General features: G+C 38.8%; 2 protein-coding genes across 2 annotated transcripts in view; one reads left to right on the plus strand and one right to left on the minus strand.

Moving 5' to 3' along the window:
* Nucleotides 1–7,977, minus strand: part of CUNH12orf40 (chromosome unknown C12orf40 homolog) — a 52,316-nt gene extending 44,339 nt beyond the window's left edge. The window contains exon 1 of the mRNA XM_041672521.1: nt 7,667–7,977. Within this exon, the coding sequence (XP_041528455.1) occupies nt 7,667–7,977 (311 nt within the window). The remainder of the gene's footprint in view (nt 1–7,666) is intronic.
* A 7,244-nt stretch (nt 7,978–15,221) lies between these two features.
* Nucleotides 15,222–25,000, plus strand: part of Abcd2 (ATP binding cassette subfamily D member 2) — a 42,334-nt gene continuing 32,555 nt past the window's right edge. The window contains exons 1-3 of the mRNA XM_041672587.1: nt 15,222–16,324; nt 18,086–18,266; nt 23,195–23,316. Coding sequence (XP_041528521.1) covers nt 15,386–16,324; nt 18,086–18,266; nt 23,195–23,316 — 1,242 coding nt within the window. The 5' untranslated portion in view covers nt 15,222–15,385. The remainder of the gene's footprint in view (nt 16,325–18,085; nt 18,267–23,194; nt 23,317–25,000) is intronic.

Below are 25,000 nucleotides of genomic sequence, written 5' to 3' on the forward strand. Positions count from 1 at the left end.
CCAGCAGCTTTCTTTAATTTCCTCCTAGTCACCCCAGATACTTACAGAAAAGAAATTTATGACATATCTGAGAGATATAAGTTTCAATTGGAAAAAAAGTAAAGTTTGACCCCTCCCAGTCAAGGCAGTTTGTGGGTCCTGACCCTCTCTGGTCAGGAATCTTAATCACTGCTAAGGTTTCTTCAGAAATGGAGGGAGCATGTGGTCCTTGGTTCTATCAACCATAACTCTGGAGTTGAGAAATGAGTGCTCTGTTAATTCCCAGATCTATTGATTTGTCTCTCAGATGCATTCCATGTTTTGTTTTTTTTAACTACTGATTTAAGTCAGTCACGGAAAACATAGGAAGAACTCATCAATGCTGTGGGGGTAATGGCCATGTTGGTAAGGATGGCTCTACCTGAAAGCTTCATCTACTCTTATGCTCACTATGAAGGAAGACAACATAGGTTTCAGGGTCATGATAGTAAATGTGGCTACTATGAATGACCTCTCAAATGCTCACTAATGGGGAGAGGAGAAATAATGGGGTTATAAGGATGTCCTGGTGTAGGGGGATAAAGAAGAAACTGGAAGACATTCTAATATCTCCTCTTGGTCCTGGAGATGGTTAACCATCCATCACTCATTTGACCCACAGACCTTGAAATAATCTCCTTATATTTTTCTGCACTCTTTGAGCTTTGCCTGAATTTAAACTGATTGATGGGGGGGGGGGGGGGGAGTGGCCTCTAAAGGGAAATATCATTCATAGTCTTGTCTTTTTGTAGGTGATACTGAAGCATGAATCTAGTTAATCTTATCAATAAAAGCCAAGGGTCAGACATTGGGGCAAAAACCTAGAAGAACAAAGAAGCAGGAGCCATGGCCAGTTCCTTCCTTCCTCTCTCATTTCTCAGTCTGAAATGGCCCAGATCCTGTCTCTGCCCTCACCTTACCACTTCCTTTCTCCACTTCCAATCAATGGAGTTATCTTAAGTTACTGCTCTGCTCTTCATAAAATTTAGGCTTGACTTCAGAAACCAAAAGTGCGTGTAATCAGCTTTACTACTCGCACAGCTGAGTCCTAACAACATCTAGATCTGCTTTAAAGATGGAGTTTTGCCCAAGCTTCATCTAAAAACTCCACAAAAGTTAAATGGTGCCTCTCTCCTTTGGAAACTTGCATAGCACCTTCTGGTATTGTGAAAGCTACTCCTCAAGGAAGAGGCTTTCAGGACAGATCCAGCTTGAGTCCTTCTGGCCCAGTGTCCAAAGCGTATCACGTCTTCAGAAATGGGGACTTACCTTCCATCTCTGAGAGGCAACCAAAAGCAACAGCAATAGCCTATAATATTTTGGGAGCCTCTGGGGCTCCCCTGACTAACAGCTCAAAGAGGGGGCCTTTCAGTCCCGGTGCTGGGCTTTTTGCTAAATGGTCTATAGCCCTCAGGGGGAGCACTGTCGGACCAGAAATAGTTTTCATTTAAACCATATATGTACATTATACACAGACTTATGTGTATTATATGAAATATTAGGTCAATAATCATTCCTTTCAAACATCTTTACTGCTATTTTACTCTCCTCTCTCCTTTTTCTTTTCGCCTCCCTAATTAAAAGCCCTTCATTTTTCCCATTCTCTCTTCAAAGTACCTATACCCTGCTATTTCCCTCTCTATTGCTCCCCCCACCTCATGGTCTGTTCTTACTTTCCTGGCTTCTATAGTTACTCCAGGTTACACTCGCATGTGAAGTCTGGAGCTAGGAACCATGGATGGAAGAGAACACGTGACATTTCTCTTTTTGGATCTGGTTTACTTCATTTAGTACTATCTTTTCCGATTCTAGCCATTTATCTGAAATTTCATAAAACAAAATGCTCTACATTTTCATTGTCCTTTCATCAGTTGATTGTGTGTGTGTGTGTGTGTGTGTAGCATGAATTCTAATTGATCTTAATAATAAAAATGCAGAGTCAGATATTAGAGGGTGAAAGCAGAGAGATCAGAGAAGCAGGGTGGCAAGCCACTAGAGAGTTCTCACCTCTACCAATGCTCAGACAGAAAGGGTGATCCTGTCCTCAGTCTGTGTCCTCATATTTACTGCCTAAACTGCACTGCTCCTCAGACTGTACTAAGTTCATGTCTTCTCCTGCCTTAGGTTCCTCTCTCCACCCAGCCATAGCACTCCTGTCTCCAACTCCCTAGTGCTGGAATTAAAGGCGTGTAATCCTAAGTGCTGGGATCACCTTTGTGTGAGGTCTGTTTCTCTTTTAGACAGATTCAATCTTGTGTAGACCAGGGTGACCTTAAGCTCACAGAGATCCATCTGCCTGTCTCCCTAGTCCTGGAATTAAAGGTGTGTGACACCACTCCCTGGCCTCTAGTGGCTTAATTCTGCACTCTGATCTTCAGGCAAGCTTTATTTGTTAAAACACAATATATATATATATATATATATATATATAATTGTAAATATATATACAATTGATGAAATAGAGGCCATGAATTTAGAAGAGAGAAAGGGGTACATGGGTTGGGGGAGTAATGTAAAGGATGAAAATGATGTATTTGTCCTCAATTTCAAATATAAAAATTACGGCATTGCTGTAGACTATTTAAGTTTCAACTACAAGAATTTGGAACTATTGTACATACACATGAATTTGTTGCGGCTTAATCAACTGACACTTGAGATTTCATCTGAAATGAATTGTTACATCTGGCAAAGACACCAAAAACTAAAACACTAAATCCAAAAATCCAACAAGGTATATAATTTAAGGGGAAGGGTTTACTTTTCTAGCTACAAGCTCTTTCTCTTATAAAAGACATTTTATGTGGGACTGATAGAATTTCTAAACCTAAGAGCTCTTAGAGGTCAAATGTCAAGTTTGTTTTAAATGAGACAAGTTGTGAAGATCTTTCAGCTACCAAACTTTGATGATATCCCATCAATCAATTCTGTGATAAAACTTACTGTCATTTCTGCATATGAGGGCATTGTTTCCAATGAGCACATTCAAAAGATGCCTTCTACCAAACAACAAACTTACTGTAACCTGCTTCATTCATGTATCAAAAAAAAAATGTATGCAGTCCTTTATTGTGAAAGCATCTTAGTGCAGACCCACCAACTAGCTTCCAAACATTCAAGGATTTTTAAAGCAGCACCTCCCCTCCCAACCTGTTTCTTTCAGGAAGTCTTGCTAAGAAGTAAGTCTTCAATCTCATCATATATTTATCTTCTTTTCAACTTTAAGAACCTTTGTTTTATTGCTTCAATGGCACTTGTCTTCCACAATATTGATGTCATTTAAGATGTCGTAACTTCCAGTTTCTTGCCTTTGAATTTCCACCACTATCTGTGAAACCTTTACAGTATTCATCCTTTCACGCAACATATCTGACTGATAGGCACACTGAACTTACTAGCAAATCACTTAACACGAATATGCTTCAGTTCCCCATAACTTTACAAGGTTCTTATATTTAAAACAATACTTGTTACATATGTATGATTATTTGTTTCTACTAATATCTCAATTTACATAATTCAAAATGCTATCATAAGGTGCTTTTGTGAAGTCAAAATTTTATATATATTTAATCCCCCTGCCTAGCTATGTAAAACAGTCGTGTATGTAAAAATGTTCTCGTTGAATTGACTTGCAGTGCTCTGGGGTTGTTTCAAGGAGTATTATAATTGCTCTTCAATCAATTATCAAAATGTTAAGTTGCTAACAGTTCTCAAAATTTTTCAACTAAAACAGGCCCCTAGCAACCAAGGACTCAAAGACAATTTGAAATAGGAATTAAAAATTCTATGCTGTAGCAGCTTTAGTTGGCTTCCATTGCTCAATAAAAGTACTCTCAGGCTGAGGCCTTTAGGATGACCAGAGAAGCAAGAGCAATTGGCCTTATCTGCTGTCGCCTGCTCTCACAGTTAACACAGGAGATACTCATTTGTTTAAATCAGTTCAGGGCTTCACCCCATAGAGCCCCATCTTTCCAAGAAAATTGCATTTAAAATTGTAATGTAATTCTTTTTAAAAAAAATTAACTTATTTGTGTTTGTATGTACATGTGAACACATACGCAATTAGAGGTCAAAGGACCAACTTCAGAAGTCAGTTCTCTCCTTCTTCTGTATGGAGTGCCACGAACAAACTCTGCTCCTAAGGCTTGACAGCCAGCTGAGCCATCTGCAGCCCTCACGGATCTTAGTTTTTCACCTGTCTTACATTTCCTCTACAATGTATCAATGTTGGTTTACATTTAAAGGATGGTTTTCCCCTTTTAATCTCTAATCAAACCAAAGTGCTAAGAAGTTGTACCCATGGTTATTTAGTCTATGATTTAGCCCTGTGGTAGTTAGCACTACTTGATGTTGAGAAAAACAACCTTAGCCTGAGTTTCCTTTAGGACACTGCTTTTGCACCCTTCCAGCAGCAACTAAAGCATTAATCTCAAAATAGCTGATAAGTTAATAATATGACAGTAATAGTTGCACTTTAATAGTTCTGAGGTTTTAAAACTTGTCATATAAATAATATTTATTATATACATGGCATATTATATATATATATATATAATTTTAAATTATGTGTATGTGCACATGAGTGCAGAGGGTATTTTATTACCTGGATCTGGAGTTAAAGGCCATTAATAGTCTCTTTAAAGAAAGCCAAATTTGAATATATTACATTATAGTCATGTATCAACTATATCCTATTGAAGCCTGTAAGTGAATTTCCACTTTTCTCTAATGTGAAGGTAGGCTAGTAGAATACTAGCCAAAATAACCCAGGTAGATTTGTTTTGTTTTACATTTGGTTTTTTGTTTTCTTATTTGTGTGTATTGTGTAAGCATGTATATGCCACACTGTGGTGTAGCAGTTTCTGCCAAGATTGAAAAATACTATCCATCCAAGATTGAAACATATTATCTATCCAAGATTAAAACATATTATCTATCCAAGATTGAAACATACTATCCATCCAAGATTGAAACATATTATCTATCCAAGATTGAAACATACTATCCATCCAAGATTGAAACATATTATCTATCCAAGATTGAAACATACTATCCATCCAAGATTGAAACATATTATCTATCCAAGATTGAAACATACTATCCATCCAAGATTGAAACATACTATCCATCCAAGATTGAAACATACTATCCATTCAAGATTGAAACATATTATCTATCCAAGATTGAAACATACTATCCATCCAAGATTGAAACATACTATCCATTCAAGATTGAAACATATTATCTATCCAAGATTGAAACATACTATCCATCCAAGATTGAAACATACTATCCATTCAAGATTGAAACATATTATCCATCCAAGATTGAAACATATTATCTATCCAAGATTGAAACATACTATCCATTCAAGATTGAAACATATTATCTATCCAAGATTGAAACATACTATCCATCCAAGATTGAAACATGTTATCTATCCAAGATTGAAACATACTATCCATCCAAGATTGAAACATACTATCCATCCAAGATTGAAACATACTATCCATTCAAGATTGAAACATATTATCTATCCAAGATTGAAACATACTATCCATCCAAGATTGAAACATACTATCCATTCAAGATTGAAACATATTATCTATCCAAGATTGAAACATACTATCCATCCAAGATTGAAACATATTATCTATCCAAGATTGAAATATACTATCTATCCAAGATTGAAACATACTATCCATCCAAGATTGAAACATACTATCCAGCATAGACCCTCCTCAAGCTGGCAGATAAACAACTTGAAAGAGCTCCCGGAGATCCCTAAAATGACCATATTCACTAGTCCTACCCCACCCAGTGTTTAAGACAAGCTGAAATGAACTCAGACCAAATAAGCTGACTGGAAGAGAATTAGACTGCGATGCTGGGCTAGGACACTCTCCAACCTGTTGAGCTGCCTGTAGGCTGTGCAGCATGCTCTAAGTTCCCAGCTTTTGGGAGCTGTCACCTATGCTGGGGTGGGTTTTGGTGATTCAGCTGTCTTTGAGCCAGTTTTGCTACTGTAAGTAACCCTTCACCGATATTCTTGAAAGAAACTTCAATAAAATTCATTGGTTTACCAAGTTGGACTTTTGTGCTATATGTACTTTGGTCTGTCACAAACTCCCCATCTGGGGTAAGTAGGCCTGTGTTGTGTCCCCAGGAAAAGCTTTGTCACAAACACACATCCTGTGTGTGAAGATCACATAACAATTTTTCCTTACTCATTTCTCTCCTTCTACCATGTGGGTTCCAGGGATTAAACTCAGGACAAACATCTTTGCATGCTGAGCCATCTCAAGGGCCTTGTTTTGCTTTTTGAGATGATATTTTTAGCCGAAAACTGATAGAGACCCTCTCACAATGGCCATGCTACAAGGAATTACAGGCATGGGTCCTCACACCCACTTTAAAACTCATACACTTTTAAATACAATGCTAACATACTCAACAAAGGTGCTCCTGTTAAAATACTAGTCATCTTTCCCCTATAAACTTCTCAATATTGCCAGGCGGTGGTGGCGCATGCCTTTAATCCCAGCACTCGGGAGGCAGAGGCAGGCAGATCTCTGGGAGGTCGAGGCCAGCCTGATCTACAAGAGCTAGTTCCGGGACAGGCACCAAAAAGCTACAGAGAAACCCTGTCTCGAAAAACAAAACAAAACAAAAGTCTCAATATTATATTAATACCCTACTATCCTGGGATCTGTTTGTGATATATATATAGATATATGTATATTATATGCATAATATATGCATAATCTACATACATATATAAAATGTATATCATATATACATATCTATCAAACAATGAACAGTTATATAAAAATAAATTTATAATGAGTATTTTCTGGTATTAATCCTGAATATATGAACAAATTATAAGTCCTCTTTATTCAAAGTAAGTTTTCACTGTGTTTGTCTTTTAAAAAGCAAGTTATGGGGGTTGGAGAGATGGTTCAACAGTTAGGAGCACTAGATGCTCTTCGAGAGGTCCTGAGTTCAATTGCCAGCAACCAACCACATGGTGGCTCACAATCTGTAATGAGATCTGGCGCCCTCTTCTGACCTGCAGGCGTACATGCAGGTGGAACACTGTATACATAATAAATACATCTTTGAAGAAAAAAAAAGAGACAGATTCGGGCAAAATAAATAAATAAATAAAACAAGCTATGAGCTGGGCATGGTGACACATGAGTGTGAGCCCAGCTCTTTAGAAGCTGAAGCAGTAGGATTATTGAGTTCTAGGCCAGCCTAGGCTTAATAGTAAGACAAACAAAACTAATAATAATAAATTTTTTAAGTTATACTTTGAAAATTTGGTAATCTGCTGCCTTGCCATATATAAGCACAAGTGGATATAGACTTATTTTGAAATTCATGCAATGACTGTATCCATGCCCAGCGATCCTCACTAGAGGGGAGTTCCTGGGGTGGAGGAAATACAGCAGGAACCTCGCCCTGCCCCTCGCTGCCCCTCAGAGAAACCAGTGGAGAGTGGGAAGCAGAAGTTTAGGACCCTGGACAGTGCTGAGGCCTTGGCAACCACCAGCGAAGCCTGTGACCTTGCGCTGGGGCCTGGGAGGTGGCGACAGGCAAGGCCCACGGGACTGGGTCTCAACCGGAGCGCACACCTTACCGTGAGCCCCCGACCCAGTTCATCTCTCTAGAGCTTCCCGTGTTGGGCCCTCGCAGTTCGACAGCAGAGCCACACAGCCAGATAGCCGCCTGGACTTCTCCTGACAGCCTCTGCGTGAGGGCGTTTTTCTTCCGGTGTGGCACCAGGTCCCACTCCATGCACTTCCGGCTAGGCGCCCATGGCCACCCGGCTTTGTGTCCGTTTCTGTGCTGGGCCATCAGCTCACCCGGTGTCTTGGAAAGGCGGCCCTCTACCCATATCTGCATGAGTAGCTGACATTGCCATTCCAGCTTGTCACACCGATCCCACATTCTTGGCCTGAATTTGCAATACGGTCTTAATATTTAGAAAGGATTGTTGAGAAGAAACATCACGCTGTACGAGCTTAACTGTTGCATGCATTTTGTGAATTCCGCAGAGTCTTAATGGGCTTCGATTAGCTGTCAAAGTCCTAAGACATTAAATTCCTTTCTGAGGAAACACAACAACAAAATCCCAAAACAAAAGTTGGATTTTTCTGCTCATTTCTGTGTGGTTTCATAGTCTTCACAAAACAGTTCCCTCATTGAGAAATTTCTTGTCCCGAATAAATGTACAAACTTTTATTTTTCAAATTGCCATGACTTTTTATCCTGAAAAACTATCAAAATAGAAGTTGTTAAGAAATAGTACCTAGAATAAATATATCTTCTTTAAAAGCATTAATCCTATTTTTTATAATAAAACCCACATGTTATATGTAATTTAATCAAAAAGGTGAATTCCGCATTTCAAAAAATCATGGAATGCCTCTTGATTTTTAGGTAACCTTCATCTTCCTACTTATGTTTTAAAACTATTGACTAACTAAAAGGGGAAACTTTTTTTTTTTTCCGAGACAGGGTTTCTCCGTAGCTTTTTTTTTGGTTCCCGTCCTGAAACCAGCTCTTCTAGACGTGGTGGTGCACGCCTTTAATCCCAGCACTCGGGAGGCAGAGGCAGGCGAATCTCTGTGAGTTCAAGGGGAAACTTTTTAGCTAATACATTATCTTGTTTTTTTTTTTCTTTTTCTTGAAGATACACAAAAAGTCTGCTTTTTTGCTGAGGAAAGTGAAGGACTGAAAACCTAGATAAATTATTTCTTCTTCCTGAATGAAGTCCTTTTGTTTCTATACTCAAAGGGGTGCAATGGGAATGTGAACCAGGCTACAGATTAACACTGAGACACAGGCTTAAACAAGATATTGCCAGGGTTGCCTTCACAGAAAATGGTATCTCCCTAGGAATATGGGTACAGTTGAAATATTGAGTTAAGATGTTAGGGTCAATGTTGTTTATGCCTTTAATAAGTAAGGCTAGCATAACTGATACATAGAGTTTTAACACCATATCTAAGGGCCAAAATTTCAATTAAGTAATCATTTGGGTTTTAAGTCTATTCAAGAAAATAATGTTGTATAAATAAAATATGATTTATTTTTGAGAAGAAAAAAATCACTCAAACTTCTTGAAACTTTAACAATTTATCTTTTATTTCTAAAGATAGATTGCTGATTTATAATAGGAGCATAAACACACTGTGTCATATATTTCTCTCTATAATAGTTCTCTTCATTAGAAAGATGTTTCATATTTTATGAAACATTATATTTATAATATATATGTTTCATGTTTTATAAACATATGTATATGTTTATATGTATATATATATATATGATTTTTAATTCTGCTCTTGATACTGGTGATCCATGAGAATATCACACTTTTTAAAACCAAGTGATTTAATTACTGCATTTAGGAAAAGAATTTAATTTTTTTTATTTTATTTGTGTGAATGGGTGTTTTGCCTGTACATATGTGTGTGTACCTCTTTCATGCCTAACTATCCTCAGGGGCCATAAGAAGGAATGGGGTCCCCTGGAACTGCAGTTACAGACAGTTGTGAGTCACCATGTCGATGCTGGAAAACTGGGTCCTCTGCAAGAGGAGTAAATGGTCCTAACTGCTTATCTAGCCATCTCTCTAGCCTTCTGCATTTATAAATTTTAAAAATTAATGCAAATATTTTCCTCAGTTATTTTCCCCCTTGATAAAATGTTAATATTTCCCATGTGAAATTACATAAAATTTAGAAGCTTGAGTGGAAATTTAATAATGCTTACTATAATAACAAGTGGTTTTTTTTCATTTCCATTTTCGCTTCTAATCTGGAATTCAAACTAAAATTAAATTTCTCATCGCTTTAATTACTACCAATATAAAAAAAAATTAAAAGAACCCCCCTAGCAATTGTTGTGGAATACTAATTTAAGATGTGTTATATTCATTTATTCTGTGGAACGTTTGTTTAATGATGCAAAAATCTATTACATTCTTTTATGTTGCATTTGTTTAACTCTGTTAAGCTGTGTAACTTTGCCTGTCTAAAATACCTGATTGGTCAAATAAAGAGCTGAATGACCCATAGCAAGGCAGGAGAAAGGATAGGTGGGGCTGGCAGGCAGAGAGAAATCTGGAAAGAAAAGGTCAAGGAGCAAGAACAAGGTGAGAAAGAAAATAGGGGCCAACCACACAGTCAGCCACGGAGTAAAAGCAAAAGTAAGATACACAGAAGTAAGAGGGGAGGGAAGAGGGGGGATGGCCAGGGGCAAAAGGTGGGGAGCAGTAATTTAAATTAAGCTAGAAACAAGCCAAGCCAAGGCCTGGAATATATAAGTAAAAATAACACTACTTGTGTGTGTGTATTTATTTAGGACCTGGATGGTGGGACCCCCCCAAAAAGTGAAAGAGCAAAAAGTGAAAACAACCCATTACAAAGTAATCTTAATGTTTTACTTTAAAAAGAATATGTAATCATATATTGTTTAACAATGGGAATAAATTTTGAGCATTCATTTTAGATGGTTTTATCATAGGTCAAACATAAAGAGAACTTGCACAAAACTAGTTAGAACAAATAAGTTATTTTGTATGCTCCCTTGAAGCAACTAACTAAGAGATACAATTACATGAGAAATATGAAACTTTTAAATAGTCAGGGTTAGGGCCGGGCGATGGTGGCGCATGCCTTTAATCCCAGCACTCGGGAGGCAGAGGCAGGTGGATCTCTGTGAGTTCGAGACCAGCCTGATCTACAGAGCTAGTTCCAGGACAGGCTCCAAAGCCACAGAGAAACCCTGTCTCGAAAAACCAATAAATAAATAATAAATAGTCAGGGTTACCCTGCAAAATAGCAATTAAAATAGTATAGTAGATACATGAACCAGTAACAGTATCATAATAAGCCAGTATATGGGGTTTAGGTTGCGCTATGTTCAAGAGCACAGTAAGTCACTTTACTACATAATAGATTCAAATTCACAAGTAATCCTTTATGCTATGACATTTACGGTTACAATGGCTGCAATAAGCAACAGGAAAAATTTCATTTCTTCATTTTTCGCAGGATCACATAAATATGGTCCATTGTTGACTGGAATGTTTTGTGGAATTTTTCTATCTTATTTATTCTCATGTAGAATCCTTCCTTTGCCCTATCTGAAGCCTTGAGCCTAGTCTTAAGTCTTAGTTCCCACTCTTCCCCATTTGAAGACAGTGCAGGGCAGAGGATAATAGTGAGATTTAAATTATCAACTTCTGTGCCAAATTGGCTCATGCTCAACTCAAATTGCACACTGACCATTTTCATAATTCTAATAACCGACTTTCAAGCTCGCTTGCTTGTATCACAATTTTTATGCCAAATTCTTGTATCTCGGTTATCTAATTATTCTCACAAGTCTCTTACCTCTGGAATTCAAAGATTGCCCCTGCTAGCCCATTATATCCCAAAATATTCATTATCTGCTCTCTTAGGGTGTCTATTGCTGTGAAGAGACACCATGACAACAGCAACTCTTATAAAGAAAAACATTTAATTGAAATTGGCTTATGATTTCAGAGATTCAGTCCATTATCATCATGGTGGGAAGAGTGTTGGCACATAGGCAGACATGGTGCTGGAGATGTAACTGAGAGTTCTACATCCAGATTCAAGGGAACAGGAAGAGAGAGGGGGGCTGGGTCTGGCATGAGAATTTGAAACCTCAAAGTTGACCCCAGTGACACACTTCCCCCAACATGGCCACACCTCCCAAACATTCCAATGCATGAGTCTGTGGGGGCCATTCCTATTCAGACCACAGACCTACCTACTGCAGCTAGGTGCTGTAGTATTTACATCTTTAGTGTTCTTTCAACTTAGATTTCCTGATTACTCACAAGACTGCTTTTCGTTTGCCAGTGATGAAAGCTACTTCCTCCAACTGCCAGCTGCCATATAACCTAGGCATCCAGCCTGAATGAGCATCCTGCCATTACCCCCAGTTAGGTATATACTGGACCCCCGCCCTCTCCAATTATACTTAACCCATCTATGTTTAGCTACCAGGATGTGTGACATATATGATTCAGTTTTATGTGTGTAAAACAGTCTTATTTCCCACACACCAATAATATGATCTGAAAAATAAAATATTTTTTCAATAACCATGACAACTCAGGGATTTTCACATTTGGGCTCCCGTCAACCTCTCCCCTAGTGTTGTGACTCAACAATCTCAAAACCTTGAGTAAATCTCAGGCATTTGCCACAAAGCCTCACAGCAGCCCAGAAAGTCTTCCTTTTATTTTTAATTTTTTAAGTTAAAATATAGATAGATCCCCATCAAACTTTTCCTCCCTCCAACCTTCTATGTCGCCCAACTGCCTCTCAAATTCATAGCTTCTTTTTCTTTAATTGTTATTGTTAAACTGCATAAATATATAATACAACCTGCTGTGTTCATTTAGCATTGCTTCTATGTATTTGATTTATGATTTCACCAGTGAGCACTTAGTATTGGATAGCCAGTTAAGGAGTTCATCCCTGGGGGAAGACTCTTTCTTCTTCTTTCAGCTCTCCTTAGTTGTCTGTCATTCTTTGTCTAGGAGTAGGGTCCCACGTCCACATTAGCAAGTTTATTGGAGTGGTGTTTGCGCAGATCCTGTTTACGCAGATATATGGTTAAGGGATCTTGAGTAAAGCATTCCTATTGTTTCTAGGGAACATACTCTTAACAGAAGATGTTCTGGTCCTCTGTGTTTTTGTTCTAACTCAACTTTGATGTTCCCTGAACCTTAAAAGCAAGAGATGTGCTGTAGTTGTATTCATTGGCAGCCCAGCAGGTCTTAATAGCAAGACCAAGTACACTGCTAATATGACCAAATACCAATGCTGAGGTCATCTGTTTCTCACCCATATATTAGTAAATCTGTTGAGTTGAATGTAAACAAGTGATCTTTGTATAACAATTCTTAGAATTAACATATGTATATCAAAGGGGTTAAAAAATACTGTTTAAAGAACCTTCTTATAAAAGTGAGGGCAATTCTTTGGTTCATGACTAACTGAACAATGAAGATCACTCAACACTGGGACACATATTTTATCACTGAGGGTCGCATAAAAGAATTCTTAGTTTAAGGATCATGCAACTGTTACAGGAGGGTGCTTGTTCTTCCTCGCCACCCGGCTAGCTTAAACCTGAAATAATGACACAGAAACCATATTATTTAAATCACTGCTTGGCTTATTAGCTCTAGCTTCTTATTGGCTAACTCTTGCATATTAATTTAACCCATCTCCATTAATCTGTGTATTGCCATATGACAGTGGCTTACCAGCAAAGTTTTGGCGTGTCTGACTCTGGTGGTGGCTCCATGGTGGCTCCCTGACTCCGCCCTTCTTTCTCCAAGCATACAGCCTAGCATTCCAGCCTAGTTCTGTTCTTCCCTGCCATAGGCTCAAAGCAGTTCTTCATTCATTAACTAAAGAAAGCAACACAGAGACAGAAGGACCTCCCACACCATACAACATGTAGAAGGTTTAAATTGGCAGTTCTAACTTGCCATGCTGTGTTCTGGCTTAAACACACACTTCAAGATAAGTAGAAGTTCATGCCATTTGTTGGAAAGACAGAAGAAAAGAGTAGAAAAATAATCAGTCTTGCAAAACCACATTTTCTTTGCCATTAAAAACAACCTTCACATTTTTAAATATAAAAAGTTTTGCATAACTATTGACTATTTCACTAAGATTGTGAATAATTTCTAAATAGACTTGATTTTTAGCAAATAGCAAAAAAAAATATTCATAGGAAGAAGTGAGTAGTTTGCCTCTAAGTCTAAAGAAAAACTTGGAAAAAAAATCTTGTAGAAATGCATCTGCCTTTTCCATCATCTAATTCCAGTTCAATTCCCAGATGATTAAATTCTTTATTTTATTTTTAAAATAATCTTTTCTCATTTTACATACCAATCCCAATTCCCACTGCCTCTCTCCCCTCCTCCCACTCTCCCCACCTTCTCCCTATCCACCTCTATCCACTCCTCAGAGAAAGTAAGACATCCCATGGACAGTCAACAAAGTCTGGCACATCTCTTTGAGGCAGGACCAAGGTACTAACCCCCTAGTATCTCTCAAAAGAGAATGGGCTCCAAAAAGCCAGTTCAAGATCCTGGCCCCACTGCCAGAGGCACCACAGACTGCCTAATCCACACAACTGTCACCCACATTCAGAGGGCGTAGAGTGGTCCTATGCAGGTTCCCCTGCTGTCAGTCGGGAGTCAATGAGCTCGCACTAACTCAGGTCAGCTGTTTCTGTGGGTATCCCCATCATGGTCTTGACTCCTTTGTTCATATTATGCCTCCTCCCTCTTAGGGCTACCTTACCTCCAAATAAAAACGCAAGGAAATTTTTAAGTCGGTTTGTAAACATATGTGTCGGGTCAACATTGCTAAACATGACAATTACGGAGCGAGAAGATTTTTATTATCAAGACAAGTTAATGCAGGGGAGAGTGGGGGGAAAGGGGTTCTGAGGGTAACTCTTTTCTTTAATGTACAGCTTGCCTCCAGTTTATTTACAAGGGGCACCCTCAGTCACACTCTCTAGGTTCTGGGAATATCCGAGAAAAACGGGAACAAGGGAACGCGGCGGGGTGGGGGCTGGGCGGATGAAGACACAGTTTCAGAACAAAACATTCTCAAGAATATCTGCCTTTGCTACTTTGTTTTGGGCTCTAGCGCTTATCACTGTCTTGTCTGACTCCCTTCCCTGGGCCCATTCCGTTAACCTTCTTGTGACTCCACCCTCCTCTCTCTGGGTTCTTTCTCTCTTGGTTCATTAAAGCTCCAGCAAATCTTCCTAACCGCCTGCCCCTCCCCTTGTGGAAGAAAATCTTAGGGACGGGATGTATATTCTGAAACTTCTGAGGGTTTCTAAGTGACGCTGAGCATGCTCAGTAGCTCAAAGGCAAGGTTTCTTCTCCAGCAGCTGACCTGGTTCGACCTCTCCAGAAATAAACATTTAACTCTCTGAACCCCTGTTTAAGGATAGAATTCGTTTGGGCTCTCTCTTCATTTTTAAGGTTCAAAGAGAAGAGGCGAGGATTCCAGGGTCTCGCCGCCAGCACAGCCAATGAGGAGCCCGAGGGAGGAGCCTGGCCAGCTCTGACTGGTGAGGGACTCGCCCCCAGTAGATGCGGTGGAGTTTGAGCTTTGCTGCATCCGTCACTGAAGAACAAAATAAGAGTAAAGGAGACAGGCTGCAGAGCATGGGAGGCGGTGGGGTTTTCTGAGACGTTTCCTGGGCTTTCCGCGGAGCATGAGCCTTTAAAACGAATTCTTTTTTATAGAAACTCATTTGTGTAGCTGGGAAAATGATACATATGCTAAACGCAGCAGCCTATCGGGTGAAATGGACCAGATCCGGCGCTGCTAAGAGGGCTGCCTGCCTGGTGGCTGCGGCATATGCTCTGAAAACCCTCTATCCCATCATTGGCAAGCGTTTAAAGCAGTCTGGCCACAGGAAGGAAGAAGCAGCAGCTTATCCGCCTGCAGAGAACAGAGAAATACTGCATTGCACAGAGATCGGCTGTAAAAAGCCTGCGCCGGGACTGAATGCAGATTTTTTCAAACAGCTACTAGAACTTCGGAAAATCCTCTTTCCAAAACTTGTGACCACTGAAACGGGGTGGCTCTGCCTCCATTCGGTGGCTCTAATCTCAAGAACATTTCTTTCTATCTATGTGGCCGGTCTGGATGGAAAAATAGTGAAAAGCATCGTGGAAAAGAAGCCTCGGAGTTTCGTCATCAAGTTGATCAAGTGGCTTATGATTGCCATTCCTGCCACCTTTGTCAACAGCGCTATCAGGTACCTGGAGTGCAAACTGGCTTTGGCCTTCAGAACTCGCTTAGTAGACCATGCCTACGAAACCTATTTTGCAAATCAGACTTATTATAAGGTGATAAATATGGACGGGAGGCTGGCCAACCCTGACCAGTCCCTTACTGAAGACATTATGATGTTCTCACAATCTGTCGCTCACTTGTATTCCAACCTTACCAAGCCTATTTTAGATGTAATCCTAACTTCCTATACTCTCATCCGGACTGCTACGTCCAGAGGAGCGAGCCCAATAGGGCCCACGCTTTTAGCCGGACTTGTGGTCTACGCCACGGCTAAAGTGCTGAAGGCTTGCTCTCCTAAATTTGGCACACTAGTGGCTGAGGAAGCTCATAGGAAAGGCTATCTGCGGTACGTTCACTCCAGAATCATAGCCAACGTGGAAGAAATTGCCTTCTACAGAGGACATAAGGTAAGACAGACATTAAAGCAACGGGTGAAACGTGAGACTGGCCAAGCAGCCACGGCAGGGCTAGATACCATCTGTTATCCTATTGACAGGCCCACTTTCTGAACATTACAGTGTTCTCTGTTAGCTAAACGTGTTCTAAAATAGAATATATTGCAGTAGCTTTTTAAGTCACCTACTGTTGAAGATTAACGAGTCCAAACTTTTATGAAGTTTCTGGAGATTAAAATTTCAGTCCGCTTTAAAAGTGTCTGCATAGCCTCAGTTACTCAAATACAGCCGGACTGACCTCAGAGGCATTTCCTTATAATTCAGTACTAAGTTGGTAAGTGGCTCTGTACATATGAAGAAAATGCATAGTTGGGAACAAAGAGTAAACCTCTTTGGATTGAGATGGAAGTGTGAGGGTGCTGTTCTTTGTTGTTCTTTTGTGTTCAAGACGGGGAGAGGGCTTTCAAAGAGAGAACAGTTTGGGCAGTTTTGCAAGACTGATCAATGAGAAAGCGCCCTGAAACTGAAGAAATGCAGACGGGTGTCTAATGAAATCGCATGTCCCTCACTTTTACTTCATGTCGAGCATGTGCTTTCGACAGATATAATTAAATTTTGTCTAGTAGAGAAGTGAACACTAAGATTAGAGGGGACAGGAGTAGGTAGAACTAGGGTGATATGTTTAAATGTTATGAATCTTCAACAGGAAAATAATTAGCCCAAGTACATAAAATTGTTGCACATTATAGTTACTTCAGGATGTTGAGTGTGATGTAAATTGGGGGGTGGAACACATGAAGTCTTAAGATCGATGGTTTGGCAGTACATAATGAAGTGCTTAAAGTTATGTTTTACTCACCAGGCAGAGTGGTCTATCTTTTAAAGCATCAAGAATTAGCATTGTTTCTTTTTCAATGGCAGAACCAACCCAAAGAAAAGTTTAAAACTAATTCAGGGCCTCTATTCCCACTTGAAATTGACCTTGTGTGTTGTGTTAACTGTGCTGATTTGTTACATTCAGATCATTGAACTCAATGTAAATTAGTGGATTCCTTGCTTAAAAGACAAAGTCTGGGAAACTGAGTCAATCAAAAAGTAGTCTATGCATGTTTTGTTTGGTTTTAGATATTTTTTAGAGTTCTCAAGAATGATATGTGTTTAACATTCTTACCCATACCTTTATAGAATAGTATTTAATTTTAACATCTTAAAATTTAAAATTAAACTATGAATCTCTCTGTCTCTGTTCACCTTCTTTCTGCCTGCCTGCCACTCTCTCTTTCTCTCTTACTGTGTGTGTGCGCCTCTCTGTGTCTGTCTGCCTCTGTGTGTGTGCACCTCTTTGTGTCCGTCTGTCTGTCTCCCCTATTTTCTCTCTTTCTTTCTCTTCCTCTCCCTCTGTGTATGCCTCTCTGTTTCTGTTTGTCTGTCTGTCTCCCCCACCCCTGAACTGTTGAGAATTGTACCCACGGCCTCATGTGTGTCAGCAATAAGAACATGTTCTAACACTGGGCTATACTCCATGTCACTCCTGTGTATTTTAAACACTATTATATTTACTGGATAGTGTGATATTAAAATAATACAAGTGGAAGCTAAACTATATTATGACTAGTTCTAATATCAAGTTACATTTATAGGTTATAGAAATGTAGCAACAAAGGCTGTGCTAAGTAAAGCCAAACAATAAACCTACATCATTAAAGAGAATCTTTAAGTAATTACAGAATTTATTTCTATGCTATACTAATTCTTCTCTTTTCCCCTTTTTAGGTAGAAATGAAGCAACTGCAGAAAAGTTACAAGGCTTTAGCTTATCAAATGAACCTCATTTTATCCAAGCGTTTATGGTACATCATGATAGAACAGTTCTTGATGAAGTATGTGTGGAGCAGCTGCGGACTAATTATGGTGGCTATCCCTATTATCACTGCGACAGGCTTTGCAGATGGTGGTAATAACATTCATACTTAATTTTAAATATATGCTTAACATTATTTCTCTTTCCGATGCCATTGCAGGTTCCCTGTGTTACTGGGTAGACAGCCATTATCTGTAGTTACTTGTACTAAGAAACAGTGGCAGTTTTCAGTGTTCAATAATAAGACCATCAGTATGGAAGAAGCAACAGATGGCTTAAAGGACCGTGCCAAGGAGGTCATAGGTCTGGCATAGTTTCCCTGGAAGTCTATCTGTAATCATTTTAATTACATTACCCAGCGACTTTTCAGTTTATATTTAACCACAAAGTGAACTGATACCTCCAGAAAGAGTATAACATAAGCACATCTCATGTTTTGTTGCTAACATCCTATAGCTTAAGCATATGAATTTCCTATAACTGAATTTGCCCTGATTTGTGATTTGAAAGTTGATTGGCTAAATTATATAACCAGGAATGCTGTTTCAGGGTGCATGTGAGTGTCATGGAATGGGTTCTCTATTTGTAGTAATACAGATACTTTCCCATGACATGATTTGGTGATGGGTGGAGGCAGTGCATATCAAGCTGCAGGTATTTAATTCTATTCTCTTTGTTGCAACAGTTTTTTTTAAACCAACTTTTCTTCTTTTGGTATAACTAAAAAAGATAATGGCAAGAAAGAAAATGTTACACTGTTCTTCATATAAGAAAGCTTGGATCTTTCCTGTTAGAAATGAAGAGGTTACAGTTAGAGGTCAGCTTTCATAGATCCACATTTAAGGATTCAGTCAAGCACAGAGCAGGAACGGGAGTCTAAAACAAAAACAGAGAAAAATCTGTCCATTATCAACACATACTTTTTATTCCCTAAAGAATTCAGGGTAATGACTGTTTTCATAGCATTTGTCTCACTTGAAGTATTATAAATTATTTACAAAGTATTGTAAAATTTTATTTAAAATTGTCAAATTTGACTCATTATTAAGCAAAATATATTCATGTCAGTGAACTGTGACTTGTTAGTCCCTCTTTGTGGTCAGCACTAAATACATAATGAATGTGTTCCACAAGTAAACTTTCAAATAGGAGCTGTGAACATTGACTTTTATCACTTCAATATGTTCAACTTTACCAAGAAATGATTTTAGATTTGTATTTTAAAAAATATTCTTAGTAATCGTATTCAAAACATAACCCGAATAACTACTTTTCCCAAGGAGTGTTTACAGTGGGAAGAAAGGCACTGCAAACATGTGCTCTTCAGATTGGCTTTGCTAAGAAATTGGTCCAAACGTAAACTGAAAAGTCATCTCTTAAGCTAATAACATTCACCAAAAAGTTTCATGTTTAACGTACATTAGAGATAGTCCCAACAAGAAGATTATACTACAATGTTTGTTAGCAGTGTTTGGTCTTATTAGAAAACCCTAGTGTAATCGTCATAGAATAGAAAAAAAATGCATCTATTAATGGTGGCAAATTAACCCCACTGAGACTAGCAAGAAGTAAACATGTATGCCCCAAAACTAACTAGCTTACTTACCAAGGGGTAATGAGATGTTTAAAAATAAATACTACAAATCTGGCAGGCAGTACCAGCTGAAAGGGACATTTTATGTTGGAATCGTAAGTGAAACAAAGTATCATGTAAAGCTCATTCCAAAGACCATCCTGCAGAGGTGGACAATGTAGGGTCCTCAGAGAAGAGCAATGATTGTTTCAAAGTCTGCAGAACTGAAGGTTGCTGCATGTGTCCTGTGTGCCCACTCTACTAAATATATTTGACCTCGGGTAACTTAACAAGTGAAAATACCATTTCACTCAGCAAAAATATTTTTTTGCAGATACTGATATCACCTTCAGGTTTCAGATCAAGAAATTATATGCCATATTTTTTATTGAGCTCTACATTTTTCTCTGTCCTCCTCCCTGCCTCTCCCCTTTCCCCTGCAAGCCTCCCCCAAGGTTCCCATGCTCCCAATTTACTCAGGAGATCTTGTCTTTTTCTACTTCCCATGTAGTTTAGATCCATGTATGTCTCTCTTAGGGTCCTCATTGTTGTTTAGGTTCTCAGGGATTGATTTGTAGGCTGGTTTTCTTTGCTTTATGTTTAAAAACCACTTATGAGTGAGTATGATAATTGTCTTTCTGAGTCTGGGTTACCTCACTCAAAATGATGTTTTCTAGCTCCATCCATTTGCCTGCAAATTTCAAGATTAAAAAAAAAAAACCCAAAGTCATATTTTCTAATATAATCTTAAATCTTAATTTAAAGTGGGGTATGGTGGTGCAAACCTTTAATCCCAGCAGCATGGAGTCAGAAGCAAGTCTATTTCTGTGAGTTCCAGGACATCCTGGGTCTACAAGTCAGGTTCCAGGACAACTAGGGCTATGTAGAAAAGAAAGAACATATGTAGTGTGTGTATGTATGTATGTGTGTGTATGTATGTATGTATGTATGTATGTATTGAGCCTAATCACTTAGGTGTCTCTCATGTTACAGATAAAATAATTACATGATACTATATGTTTTATGGCATAAGAAGGTGAAGAAGTGAGTGAAACAATGGCTTGAGACACAGTTCAGTGGTTAAGAGCACTTGCTGCTCTTACAGGGAACTAGAGTTCAGTTCCCAGCAACCCTACTGAAAAGCTCATAGGTGCTTATAACCCTAATTCCAAGGTAGTTAGCATCCTTCTCTGGCCTGCCTGGGCAGTATCTATCCTCATGTGCACATATTCACCTTCCCCCACACATATACATAATTAAAAATTAAAATAAAATGTAAAAATATGAAACAAAATGATAAGAGAATGATTAATTTGGAAAATGAGAATGAGGTGGGGATAGAAAAAAGGGAAGTGGGGAAAGCCTTCGCCTGATGTAATAGTTAACCAAGCTTTGGGAAGACTGTCTAAATTTATAGGCTTTAGTTTTCTTAAACATGTGGGTAATTATACATATCATTTAGAGTTGCCGTGAAATGGTAATGTTTCAGTGTGCATTGTTCTTGGGAAGGCTAAAAAGTGAGTACCCGTTCTCGGCGGCATTTGTTACACTCTGAACCTGTGAGCTCTAGAGTTAGAGGGCTTGAGCCTAAAGGCTAGCTATTCTACTTACACCCTGGAAAAATCATTCCACTTTTCTGTATTTCAAATTCCTCATATTCAAAAATAGGCAAAGTTAGCAGGATTGTCATAACGATTCATGTAAAACTTAGTATGGTATCTGCTCGTAGAAAATAATTCATCAGCGTTTGCCAATATCATCGTGGTTTAAAGAAGCAAGGATCTGAAAGTGGCTAGGAAGTCAGAAGTAAGACTGTTTAGGAGAAAGAATCTGTAGAGTTTTTGTTGGAAGGGGGTAAAAGATAAGCAGCGTCTTTGTTGTAGATCTTCTTGGCTGTTGTAGATCTACTTGACAGAATAGATATACTTGCACAATGTCAAGTGAGCATTCATAGTAAGGACAGGGCATTCATATTGAAAAAAAATTACCTTTACAGCATACTGTTTTCCACTTCAGAAAAGGGCCTTAGAGTCTCTATTTTAGAGATCCTGGTTTGTCTAAATCCAGATGTGTAGCTAACTAGAACCCTGGGGATTGGAGACATTATGCATCTCCTGGTACACTACCTCTACTCCTGCACCAGAGCCACCATGCTGAAACGTGCTTTGTAAGTCGACAGTAATGATGGGCCAATCACTGAAATGGGAACTTTCAAGTCTTCAGTGATTTCGTTACCTTATTAATTATTTCAAAGCTATGTCTCATTGGAAGGCTATGTCTCCCTGTCTTTGTATTAAGGGAAGACAGATGACAGAGGAAAACTTGTCAGGAAGGATGTAGTTCTTCACTAAAATGTCAGCTGTGCTGACCTGAGGAATAAAATCGGTGAGCATTTAGGTCATGGATTTATATTTCCGACATTAAGGAATCTGGCCTTGTTAGAGAGGCCAGACAGGTGACTGTTCATGCAGGCTTATCACTACTTGCCCTGTTTCCATGGTACCTACCAAAAAACATGGTAGTTTAACAGTTATACACTGTGGGAAAATATTTACTTTGTTGCTAAAAGCATAAAGAAACCCCAGAAGGCATTAATCTGCCAAAGCAGCACCGGAGCTATGATTCCACACCAACCCCTGTCCATCTGTGCAAATGGGTTTTTGTTGTTGTTCTTGTTCAACAGAGGTTGCCAGTGAAAGGCCAAACCCCTTTTAACCCACATTCATAAAAAGCCAGTGATTAGTTGAGATGGTCAACCAGATGCTTAAAATCCTAACCCTTTCCTAGTTTTAGCTCACGGATGAATTCACTATTTCAGTAGCTGGTTGAGAATTTTTCCATTGATTATACATATCTCATTATGTATTTAAATATATTTTCAAGATATCTAGAGCCAAGCATGCGCTACACAACTATTATCCTAGAACTCAGGTGACTGAAGATGGAGGATCACAATGTAAAGACACAGTTAGGACTCACAGTGAGAAATCAAGTGTGTAAATTCCAAGGGACTAACAGAGAAGGGCATGCTAGTGATTCAGCTGAACTCCAGGATGAAGAATGCTTGAGGAAGGAGGAAAACATCCAAATGATGAGGGCCAAGCATCCTCAAGTTAGTTCTTCCATTGAGAATGTCAGGAGAGTTTATTACAGTTGTAATAGTAGCAGAAAATTGGATACAAGAAATGTCTAAAGGAAGCTCAATGGAAATAACCTAATGCCTATAGATTTAGTTGTACTAACTTCTTGTTCTAATTAAATCATGCAAAAGGGAACTTCTAATAAACCCTAATACATAGTATTTATTATACTTAATAATTAAATGTATTTCTAGGAATTTGCTGGTAGTGATAAAATATTATTATTTTAGCCATAATTTAATTGATATAAAGTAAGACAATTACTTGGAAAAAAAAACCTTAGCATTTCTGTGATTTTTTTCTCTTAGATCTGGAGGACGGCCCAAAGCAGGCCATGGTTAGCGATCGGACAGAAGCCTTCACCACTGCCCGAAATTTATTGGCCTCCGGAGCTGACGCTATTGAAAGAATTATGTCTTCATACAAAGAGGTATTTGAATGTCTTGCAAATTTGCGTAAAATATGAAAGCCTCTGAAAACGAAGTGTAAATGATGAAGTATGTGTAGCATTTTCGAAACAGGTATTTTTTTCTCACTCTCTCTCTAAATTACCAAGCGTATAATTGAGGTCAAGGGTGGCAACTCCACAGTGAGGTGGCCATTTACTTCTGTTTACAAGCATGGTTTTACTTGATTTTCAATGAAGAGAACAAAAAGGAATCGCTCTTGTGTGGCCTCTAGAGCCCATGCCTGATTTACGTTCAGACGTCATCATTTACAAGTCACGTGACCTCCTCAAGATTCTTGCCTGCATGGATTCCTGTTTCTTTACCTGTAAGTTGGGGTGATGACAGGAAGGATTTTTCAGGGCATCAAAAGTTCATAATGTGGGCTCAATGCATTTCAGGGCTCGCTAGTGTTAGTTAATAATACCAGGTTTACATCTTGCAAACTTTGCTCATCCTTCATTGAAGAAGTCTCATCAGGAATATCTAAAGCCTCGCGATACCACTTCTAGTGGTCTTTGAAGCACGTTGGGTGGGCTTCTCTGTCTCTGTCACTTTACCTTGGCTCTCTCCCTGGCAGCTGACCCTGAGCTCTCTGACCACAGCGATTCTCATTGCTCATCTTTCACTCCCAGCCTTCATCAATACTTAGGTAAAAGGCTTGTAAGTGTTTTTTAAAAGGATGGCAAATCAAGAACAACAACGATAAGACCTGTGGCTACCACGGGGTTAAGATTAGAAAGACTATTCAGTTCAGATATTTCCAAAATTCTATTAATTAATTTTATAAATCATAAAGCAATATGAATGTTCAAGTACCATTGCAAATTTATCTCCTAATTTAATTAAAGGACAGTATGTGATACAGCTTCAAAGTTTCTGAGTGCCTTACAGAACTGATTTACTGATTTGGATTTGTTTTCCCCACCATAAAACCAATAGTTCAGTCCCACTTATCTCAACTCCTCAGTTTCTAAAATTTCAAACAGTAATTTTAATAATCTTGGTACCTAGTTTAAGGGATAGTTTTTTTCATGTCACTCACTTTAATATTAAGCAATATATTTACTATTAAAATTAGACAATGCCAGTTAGTGGTGGTGCATGCCTTTAATCCCAGTACTTGGGAGGCAGAAGGAGGCGGATCTCTAAGGAGATAGAGACCAGCCTGATGTATTGAGTGAGTTCCAGGACAGTCAGGGCTAAACGGTGAAACCTTGTCTCTGGGGAAAGGGGGGGAGGGGGATAAATAAATAAATAAGACAAAGAAATTGCCCATCTCACATTGAAACATGCTAAGTCACTAAAGGATCATCATTTACCCATCCTAGATTTTCTCCAATGATAAAAATTACCTCACTTGTCATTATCTCGACTTCATATGCCATGAATCTAAGATTGTTCACTTCTTAAAGGCACATTGTGCTACTGTGAGCAGACAAGAAGTCACCATGCCTCTCTACCAGCTGCAAGGAGCAAAGGCTCCTTCTTAGTCAGGATCCTACATTCCACAACAAAAGCCCTGGTGACCCAAAGCGCCTGTCTTCTGGCATACTCTTAGTTTCATAGACATTCCCTTCCCATTTCAGTGTCAATCCCAATCAACTTACCCATTGCTTCCTGATCCTTTTTAGTTCTTCTGTAATTTTAGATTTTTCCTATGCCAAT

This window comes from Microtus oregoni, unplaced genomic scaffold (genome assembly GCF_018167655.1).
Source record: "Microtus oregoni isolate MIOR12 unplaced genomic scaffold, Mior012 000022F_ref0000154, whole genome shotgun sequence".
NCBI classification, from domain to species: Eukaryota; Metazoa; Chordata; class Mammalia; order Rodentia; family Cricetidae; genus Microtus; species Microtus oregoni.